Genomic DNA, 10,568 nt, shown 5'->3' with positions numbered 1-10,568 from the left:
TTGGTTTTTCTCCGGTACCGGGAACCGAACTCACGACCTTGCGCTTGCCAGGCAGGCGCTTTTGCCGCTGAGCTAAATCCCCAGCCCCAGAAAACTGCTTTGCTGATGAATTCTACTAGTTAAGAAGGTGATAATACCAACTGCACAAGAACTCTTCCAAAAGATAGGAGAGAGTGTCTCCCAACTTATTCTCTGAGATGAGCATTACCCTGACATCAAACTCCGACTGTGGGAAAGGGATAGTCTTTCCCATAAATAGTGCTAGGACAACTGGGTACTTATACGTAAAATGAACTTGGATCCATACAAAAATCACCTCAAAATGATCATGAAGATAATGAAAAAAGATGCAAGAAGAATCTAGGGTAGGAACCAAGGAAGCAGGCCACCAGAGGAGTTAGGAAGAGTCCACCATGAGGAGCTGGGTGGCCACAGCCGGTGCCATGCTTGGTGAACTTGCATGCGCCTTCTCGGGTCATCTGCAACTGCGGCCTGCATGTCTTGCTGTCCATGTGGCTCAACTTTGATGATGAACTGCAGCCCTACCTAATGCTGCTGGGCATCAGCTGCCGCATCCACAGCCACTGAGGTCACCTTTGGCTCGTCACATATGCGGGAACATATGACGGGCTCTGGTTAGCCAGACTGAATTATCTGTGTCATCTCTGAATGCTGACGGACACGAATCAGCAACTGGAAGAGGAGACTGAAGAACTTAAATTAGCATTCCTGTACCTCAGCTCCTGCTGGTACTGATGGATGAGTTGATCTAGATGGAGGACTGGTCATCACTCTCAAAGTGTCTCATTCTTGAGTAAAATACACTCCTTTGCTTAAAAGAAAGGTAGCTGCCTTTGCTAGTTGTTATGTTTAGGGACAAACATTACAAAGTGTCCCTCAACCTGTAACCTCCATAGAAGTACTCAGTGGAGACAGTCATTGCAATTTTTTGCATCCTAGTGAGTCAGCGAAGTTTCAAAGTAAGAATGCACATGTGATTTCATGAGGACTGCAGCCTACCCTTTAATCCCAAGGGAAAGCAGTGGCTTTTGCTTTTAACTGATGTAACACTGCCAGTGACACATCTGGCTCCCACCTGAGGAAGACTGGGGCATCCCTGAGGCAGGGAGCAGTCTTCCTCCTCTTGAAGCTTCAGTCAGGGAGCAAACCGGGCACGCTTTGGTAGAAAGTGTTTGCAGGCCTGCCTCTGCTTCTGCTGAGGAGACGCGTTCATGTGTGTACAGCAGACATTGTAAAGGGAATTATTCTTATAGAGAACACCTTTTCTAATTTTCTGTCTTGCACTTTTCTTGTTCCATTTGTGCTGTAAGGCTGTTTTGTTTCTATTTCTAAAGCAGGATTGGGTTTCCACAGTCACTGTGATAACAGTGTTTTTGTAACCTGACATCTACACACAAAAACTAACAGAAAAGGGCTATCTTTTGTTTAATGCTAGTGTGAAAGAGCTCTTGTCTATAAACAAGTTGTCAGATGTGGGTACATCTGTTCTTTCTGTAAACCATGGAGTTTCCATTTGGTTCAGCACATTTTATCTGTAGGACCTGGTCGCACTGCACCTGCCTGGAGAAGACCAAAGCCCTCTACCCTTGGGCCAGTTTTGCCTTACAGTGGCTTCATGGACCTGGAATGTTTTAGTTTTATGAATGTACATACCCTTTCTTAAAGACTGGACACAGTCATTAACTCAAAGTTAACACTTCTCTCAGACTTACTCTTTTGTAACTAACAGTCATTTTTAAAAAAAAATCCCCCTAGCAGAGAAAAATTTATAAAAACAGAAAAAGAAAAAAGATCACTGTAGATACACTACTTAAATATGATCTCTGTTAATCTCTGAACTATTTTCCTTCAGCCTTTGATGGGGCATATTTTGTTGGTTGGTTTTGACATAGTTAAGATTATACAGCATGCATGGTTTTGTACTTTACTTTTTCATTTAACTTGATAAGTTAAATATTTTTCCATGTTATGATCAGCTTTTCATCAATGCTAGTATAATCTTTTACAATTAAAGTCTGAGGCATGTCTTGGTATTGTTAGCTCCTTGGGCATAATCCCAGGCTCTAAGATCACAGTATAGCAGATGGAAGACACTGCAGTCTCCCTGCTGCCTTTTAACTCTCCTTTTCTCTCTCTCCTAGTCTCTTCTTTCAATATTTAACAAATAGGTTGGCTTTTTAAAAAAAGTATATTGTAGTAGTTCTCACATCTAAATTTTAACTTTTTTGTTGGGAAATCTGGCAGGGAAACAGAAATGTGAAAGCAGAGATTTCCAAGTGTGGGCACAGAGACAGCTGGGTGTGGTTTATGGGACAGGGTGGGGGTTTAACGAAGTCAGCTGGTGCTGTGGTAGCTCAATTTTTTTTTTTTAAACTTGTTATTGTGTCAGGCTGAGATTTTACCTTCTTGTTAAACAAAAAATTTGAAACACTGTTTTTGTGTTGTTCAAGAAAGATTGAGCTGGGTGTAGTGGTACACACTTCTAATCCTAACACTTGGGAGGCTGAGGCAGGAGATCAGTGTGAGTTTGAGGCCAGCCTGGGCTATATTTTTTGTGAGTTCAATGCTGCCATGAACAACACGATGAGACCCTGTCTCAAAAAAAAAAAACAAAAAAAAGAAAGAAAGATTGAAAACCTATACTGTAAAAAGTGTGTATTTTTCATTTGAATTCTGTGAATGCATTGTTCTTAAGAGACTGTGATGTTTCCTATTTTGAATTTTTTAAAAAGAACTATACAATAAATAGTGCTGAGTAAAGGAAAAAAAGAGAGAGATGTAACATGAATGCCCAACATAGAAAAGAATGCGGTTCATAAAAATTCCAAACAGAAATACAGGATATTAAAAATACAGTTGAGCTGGGCATGGTGGTGCACAGCTGTAATCCCAGTACTCCACAGGCTGGGGCAGGAAGATCACTGTGAGTTTGAGGCCAGCCCAGAATATATAGCCTGGACTACATAGGGAGACCCTGTCTCAAAAAAAAAAAGAGGGTATGGGCAGCAGAAGCAACCAAAGTGAGGAAAAATGAATCTAGCAGCTACTAGATAAAGCAAAGAAAACTAAGGGTAATTCAAATCAGTGAAAGGTCAGAAGACAGCACAAAGAGCATAAAAAATCTTGTCTACCAAAGTAATAGTAGAGAACTTTCTAGATGTGAAAAAGAATTTAACATTCAGATAAGTGAGGCATATAGAACCCCCAAAAGCCATAATTAGAAAAAGAAACACCCCATGCCACATATTAATTAAAATATCACAAGAACAGAAACTTAAAAGCTGTTAGAGAACAGCAATGAATCATCTATAAAGGAAAACCCATCAGAATTACAGTATATTTCTCAACACAAACCTTAAAGGTAAGGAGAGCTTCAAACATTTCAAACCTAAAAGAAAACACTTTCAGCATTGACTGATTTTATAAAAATTATATTTTATAATAATTTTATATTTTACAAAATGATTATTTCAGAATCGATGGAAAAATAAGATATCTCCATGATAAAGAGCACCTAAAGAAATTCATGTCCATCAAACCAACACTCCAAAAATTCTCAAGGATATCGCAGAAAGAGACAATGAAGCTAACACGCTGAGTCCAATAGAATGAATGCATCAGGTAAGGTACAAACAGAAGTACAATTAAGTAGAAACGAAAGAAAGGAAAACAGAAACAGGAAAATAATACATTAACAGGAATAACTGTCAATTATAATTATAATTATCAATGTGAAAGGTTTCAATTTGCCAATCCAAAGACACAGACTAGCAAAGAATGAAGAAACAAAATCCAACAGTATGCTACACACAAGATACACATTTAACCACAAAAGAAATTCACAGACCAAAAATTCAAAAGTGGAAAACAATATTCCATGTGCTGGGAGCCCAAAAACAAGCAGAAGTAGCTACCCTATTTTCATGAAAAGTGAACTTTAAGCCAAAGCTGATGCAAAGAGGCAAAGAGGGACACTGCATATTGGTCAACAGAATTATTCAAAAGGAAGAGACCGCAATTATAAACATATAAGAAACAAACTACAGTGCACCCAACTTCATAAAAAAACCACTAATGGACACAATAGATCAGCTAAATATCAACACAACTATACTGGGGGTCCTCAATACTCCACTATCACAAATAGATCAACTAACCAAAACTCAACAAAGAAATCCCAGTACAGGATTTCAAAATTCATGGGACACAATGAAAATAGTCCTATGAAGGAAGTTTATAGCTGTGAATGCGCACATCTGAAAAACAGAACAAGCCCAAATAAATAACCTAAAGATACACCTCAAGGCCTTAAAAAAAAAACAGAGCAATCCAAATTCAAAGCTTATACAAGGAAGGAAATTATAAAGATCAGAGCAGAAATCAATGAAATGGAAAATAAAAAAAAATTAATACAAAAAACCCCCAATGAATTGAAAAGCTGGTTCTTTGAAAGAGTAAACAAAGTAGACCCTTGGCCAATCTGAAAGAAAAGACATAAATTAGTGCAATTAGAAATGATAAACGGTGAAATTACAATGGACATCACTAAAATCCAGAAGATTCACAACTACTTTAAAAATCTGTACGACAAAAAATTAGAGAACTCAGAAGAAATGGAGAGATTTCTAGATACATATGAATTACCAAAACTGAACCAGAAAAACTAAAAATCCTAACTAATACCATAACAAGCAATGAAACTGAGGCAGCCATTAAAAAAACCTACCAACTAAGAAAAGCCCAGAACTTGATGGACTCACTACTAAATTCTACAAAAACTATAGAGAAGATCTAACATCAGTACTCCTCAAATTCTTTAAGGAAATTGAGCAGCAAGATGTACTCTTAAAATTATTCTTGGAAGCTAGCATTACCCTGATCTCAAAACCATTCAAGGGTCCGACCTAAAAAAAAAGAACTATAGGCCAATCTCTCTAATGAACATAGATGCAAAAATCCTCAACAAGATACTGGCAAACAAAATGCCACAAATCATCAAAAAGATCATACATCATGACCAAGTAGGCTACATGCCAGGGATGCAAGGATGGTTCAACAGATACAAATCAATAAATGTAATTAATTCATCACATAAACAAAAGCCAAGGACAAAAAATCATATGATCATTTCAAAACACAGAAAAAGCCTTTGACAAAATCCAGCATCCATTCATGATAAAAACCCTGAAGGAAATAGGTAGAGAAGGTCCTTATCTCAATCTGATAAAAACTATTTATGATGAATCCATTTATGACAAACATCATTTAAATGGGGAAAAACCGAAAGCTTTCCCTTTAAAATTGAGAACAAGGCAAGGATGTCTATATTGCAACTCCTGTTCAATGAAACATTAGCCAATTCTTGAAACACAGCAATCAGGCAAGACAAAGAAGTACAAGGCATATGTATAAGAAAGGATGAAGTCAAAGTGTCATTATTTTCAGATGACATGATCATTTACTTAGAATATCCAAAAAACTCCACCAAAACACTCCCAGAAAAAGCAAATTCAGCAATGTAGCAAGATACAAAGCAAACACACAAAATCCACAGCATTCCTCTACAGTAAGTCCCTGACATATGAATGAGTTCTGTTCTGGGAGAATGTTCATAAATCAGATTCATTTATTAAGTCTGACAAAGTGAGTTCTATATACCTTTGACACAAATATACTATGTAAAGCATAAAAAAATCAAACATACACACAAATACTATAAAGAAAACTATTTTTACTTTATAGCTACCTTAAAATGGTAATATAGTACAGTACAACTGTAAATAAACTATTTTTACTTTTACAGTTACAGTACTGTACACTATTGCACACAGCAGCAGAGCTGTGACAATGTGTGGCAGACTATGAGCTCCTTCCATGATTTGTTTGAATCTACAAATGTTCATAATGTGAGGTCTGTTCATACCTGTGAAAGTTCACAACCACAGGTTCCTAAGTTGGGGGCTTACTACCTACTAATAATGAACTCATTGAGAAAGAAATTAGGAAAGCAATACCATTCACAATAGTACCAAGAAAAATTAAATATGTATGAATTAACCTAACCAAGGAAATGCAAGACTTCTATAATGAAAATTACATCACAACAGGGGAACTGAGGACACCAGAAAATGGAAAGATATCCCCTGTTCCTGGATAGACAGAACCAATATAATCAAAATGGCTATTCTTCTAAAACTGTTATACAGATTTAATGTAATAACAAACAAAATACCAATGTCATTTCTCATAGAGCTAGGGCAAACAATACTGAAATTTATATGGAGTCAGAAGAGACCCAGACTAGCAAAAGCAATCCTAGGTAACAAAAGCAAAGCAGGAGAAATCACAATTTCAGACTTGAAATTATACTACAAAGCTACTGCAATTAAAATAGCACGGTACTGGCACAAAAACAGGCATGTGGGTCAAAGGAATAGAACTGAGGAAGCAGAAACAACCCCTGATACATTCAGCTATTTGATCTTTGACAAAAGGGCCAAAAACACACACTGGAGGAAAGTCTTTTTAATAAATGATGCTGGGAAAACTGGATATTCCACATGCAGAAGATTGAGTCTACATGTACATTCTTACCTTGTACTAAACTAAAATCAAAATGGATCAAACATCTAAATGTTAAAACAGAAACACTCCTCTTGAAGATAAACTAGGTACAGCTCTTTAAGACACAGGTGTGGCAAGGACTTTCTGAACAGAACTCCGGTGGCACAAGAAATAATACAAGAATCAGTTAAAATCTGCACAGCAAGGAAACAACCTACAGAATAGGAAGTATTTTTGCTTCAGACAGATGACTAACATCTAGAATATGGAAGAACTTGAAAAATTACACTCCCTAAATAAAAGACCTAATCAAAAAATGGCAACCAAAATGAATAAATACTTCTCAGAAGTAAAATGGCCAATAAATATGTGAAAAAATATTAAATAGTTCTGGCCACTAGAGAAATGCAAATTAAAATATCTTCCTCCAGAAAGAATGGGTATCAGGAAATCAAGTAATAACAAATGCTGGCAAGGATGTGGAAAAAGGAACTCTTCTGCATTGTGCATGGGAATGTAAAGTAGTACAACCACTATAGAAATCAGTGTGGAGAGATTCCTTGAAAAATTAAAAATAGAAATTCCCCTAGAAGCTATTCCCCCTCTAAGTGTCTTCTCAAAAGAGTTAAAGTCATCATTTTACAGGGACACGTGCATACCTATGTGTGGTAGATTAACTCACGGTCCCCTTGAGTGGGAACGCCCAGCTGAACTGAGTCAGCATGGTTCTAGGTGTGGAAGATCCACCTGAGGTGTGTTGCTGGAAGGCATAAAAGGAGAACGAGCAGGGAAGATGGCATGCTGTTAATTTTCCTGGAGAAGCTTGCTGCAGCAGGTTTTCCTGATATGAATTCAGCTGTTCTCCTTGGAGGAATCGGGTCCTTGCTGTCACTGGGTATGGCTGCTATTCTCTTTCAGAGAGCTCTGGTCTTTTTTTTTTTTTTTTTTTTTTTGGTTTTTCTCCGGTACCGGGAACCGAAGTCACGACCTTGCGCTTGCCAGGCAGGCGCTTTTGCCACTGAGCTAAATCCCCAGCCCCAAGCTCTGGTCTTCACCTTTGTCTTAAGTATTGCTTCCTGGCTCCAGTGCAGATCTCTTAGTCTGCTGGCACAGATCCTCCATTCTGCTGGCACAGACTTTCTAGCTTCCATGACTGGCCTTCCCAGCACAGATCCTTGATATAGACTTGCATGAGACACTGTCGTGGACTCTAGGCCTTCGCCTGGACTTGTGTGGGATACTGCCATGGGATCCAGGGCCTCAGCTGGATTCTTCAAGTCTCTAGTGCATGGAAAGATCTCCCACACACTTCTGCATTTTACATTTTGGGTGAATATTATAAAATAGTCATATAAAGTATGTGTCTTGTATTAAATTTATTCCCTTTCAAGCCCTGACCACAACACTGTTTATAGCAGCATAATTTACAAAAGCTAAATCATGGCCTATATGTCCACCAACAGATGAATGGATAAAGAAAATGTGGTATTACACAATGGAGTGCTACTCTGCCATAAAGAAAGATAAACTTGAGGTATATGTAGGTAAATGGATGCAACTTGAGACCATAATATTAAATAAGTCAGACACACAAATATTGTTTGGTTTCTCTTATATGAGAAATTTACTATACATATATATTACATACATATATGTAATGTATAATAATTATATAATTATATATATGGCAAATAAAGGTAGTTAAACAGGAAGTAGGGACAAATGGATGGAGAACAAGAGATGGATGGAGGGGGATGTGAGGGGTGGGAAAGGAGATGAAAAAAACCCAAATAACTGAAGGAACAAAAATGATGAAAATAGAACTTTTACACATGGGAAGGGGACCTCTAGGTTGGAGGGAGCAGGGAGGGACAGGAGGGGTATCAGATTAAAGAAGAGAAGCATTAAAATATGTACATTTACTGACTCCCCACAATAAATATAATCATTATGTATTGCAAACATGCACTAATCAAAAAGGAAATTTATAAAATGGGCAAAAGACCTAGACATTTCACCAAACAAGATGCACAGGGGGCGTGCAGTTGAAAACATGCTCGACATCAAGAGTCAGCAGGGAAATGCCATGGATACCATTACATGCTCATCAGCATGGCAAAAACTGAATAACACTGAGGCTGGGGATATAGCTCAGTGGAAGAGCACTTGCCTAGCAGATATGAGGCCCCAGAACCACACACACACAAAAGTTAAAATATACTTGCATAAATTTTACTAGCTATTCTACTCCTAAGTATTTACTGCAAGGTCAAAGGAAATATATGTTCATATGAAGACTTGTACACAAACGTTTATAGCAACTTATTTACAACAGCCAAAAATTTGAAGCAACCTGAATGTTCATCAAAAGGTGAATGGATAAGGGGCTGGGGATTTAGCTCAGCGGCAAAAGTGCCTGCCTGGCATGCGCAAGGTCTTGAGTTCGGTTCCCGGTACCGGAGAAAAACCAAAAAAAAAAAAAAAAAAAAAAAAAAGGTGAATGGATAAACAAATTGTGTTCTATCTATGCAATGAAACCCTACTGCACAATAGAGGGATGAACCATTACAGGACGAATGAACATGATGAATCTGAAGTTCACTGCACAGAGTGAAAGAAGACAGAGAGCACACACTAAGATTCTTCACAGCTCTAACACTGAAGCAGGATGCTGGCGCACACCTGTAACCCCATCACAAGGTAAGGTCAGCCTGGACTACATCATGAGATCTTGTCTCAAAACACCCCTAAAAAAAAACCAAGAAAAACACCCCTAAAAGTAAAGCAAGACAAAGCAAAACACCCTAAGCCTAAAAACTACAGCAAGAAAGCAATAAAGTGGAGCATAAGGAAGAAGGGGATGGGAATGGAAGGAGAGATTACAAATGGATAGGAAGAAACTTTTGGGGGTGATGGGTACGTCCATTATTTTATTTATGATGGTTTCATAGGTATAAACCTGTGTCAAAACTTATCAAACTACCAGGTACAGTAATGCACATCTGTAATCCAAGCTACTCGGGAGGCTGAGGCAGGAGGATCTCGAAGTTCAAGGCTAGCCTAGGAAACTTAAAACAGTGTCACAGTCATATAGTTAATCTCTTCCTCCTTTCCCTTCCTTCCTTCCTTCCTTCCTTCCTTCCTTCCTTCCTTCCTTCTTTTCTTCCTTCCTTCCCTGCCTCCCTCCCTCCCTCCCTTCCTTCCTTTTTGGTGATACTAGGGATTGAACTCAGGACATCTGCATTGCACTACATCCCGAGCCCTTTTTAAAAATTTTGAGACAAGGTCTTGTTAGGTCTCTAAATTGCCCAGTTTTCAACCCTGTGCTTCAGCCTCTTCGAGTGCTGGGATTACAGGCCTGTGCTCCAACTTTGGCTCTTCTTATTTTGCACTGCTGGGCCCTGAAACCCAGGGTCATGTGTATGTTAGGAAAATTCTCTACCACTGAGCTATACCCCCAGCCTTTGTAGCTAATTCCTACTTTTACTTTATTGTATTTTTTAATTTAACTGTCTTTTATTAAATGAAACTCCAGTTAGGTGTGGTGGTGCAAACTCCAGCTAATAGGAAGGCTGAGGCAAGAGGATTGCAAGTTTGAGACCAGCCTGGCCAATTTATCAAGACCCCATCTCAAAATAAAAAGGGCTGAAGATGTAAGCTGATGCTAGATCATCTTATGGGTCCAAACCCCAGCACTGCCAAAACAAAACAAAACAAAACAAACAAAAAGGAATTTGACAGCACAGTGAGCTAGTTGTGTTCTAAATCTGCTCTCTTTCGCAGAAAGAGAGTAAAAGCAATACAATGTCAGAGCAGGCTGTCCTCACACTTAGAGCTTTATCTTACCCATCAATTTGTTGACATTTTGTTTCTGCAGGTGGCCGATGAAGTGCCATTTGATCTCAGGACATGAAGACAGAATCTGAAGGGAAAGAGGAAATTACATTTCACTCAGCTGAAGGTCTGGCTCAAATGCTTCGTCC

General features: G+C 38.5%; 1 protein-coding gene across 2 annotated transcripts in view; it reads right to left on the bottom strand.

Moving 5' to 3' along the window:
- The window catches only part of Prosc (proline synthetase co-transcribed homolog (bacterial)), a 30,580-nt gene that overhangs the window by 16,927 nt on the left and 3,085 nt on the right, over window positions 1-10,568 (bottom strand). For both annotated transcript variants that reach the window (XM_005398413.2, XM_005398414.2), the window contains exon 4: window positions 10,432-10,507. In XM_005398413.2, the coding sequence (XP_005398470.1) occupies window positions 10,432-10,507 (76 nt within the window). The remainder of the gene's footprint in view (window positions 1-10,431; window positions 10,508-10,568) is intronic.

The sequence above is a fragment of the Chinchilla lanigera genome, unplaced genomic scaffold, assembly GCF_000276665.1.
Source record: "Chinchilla lanigera isolate Chin_1 unplaced genomic scaffold, ChiLan1.0 scaffold00062, whole genome shotgun sequence".
NCBI lineage: Eukaryota > Metazoa > Chordata > Mammalia > Rodentia > Chinchillidae > Chinchilla > Chinchilla lanigera.
This window is presented reverse-complemented; position numbering and strand designations above follow the sequence as displayed.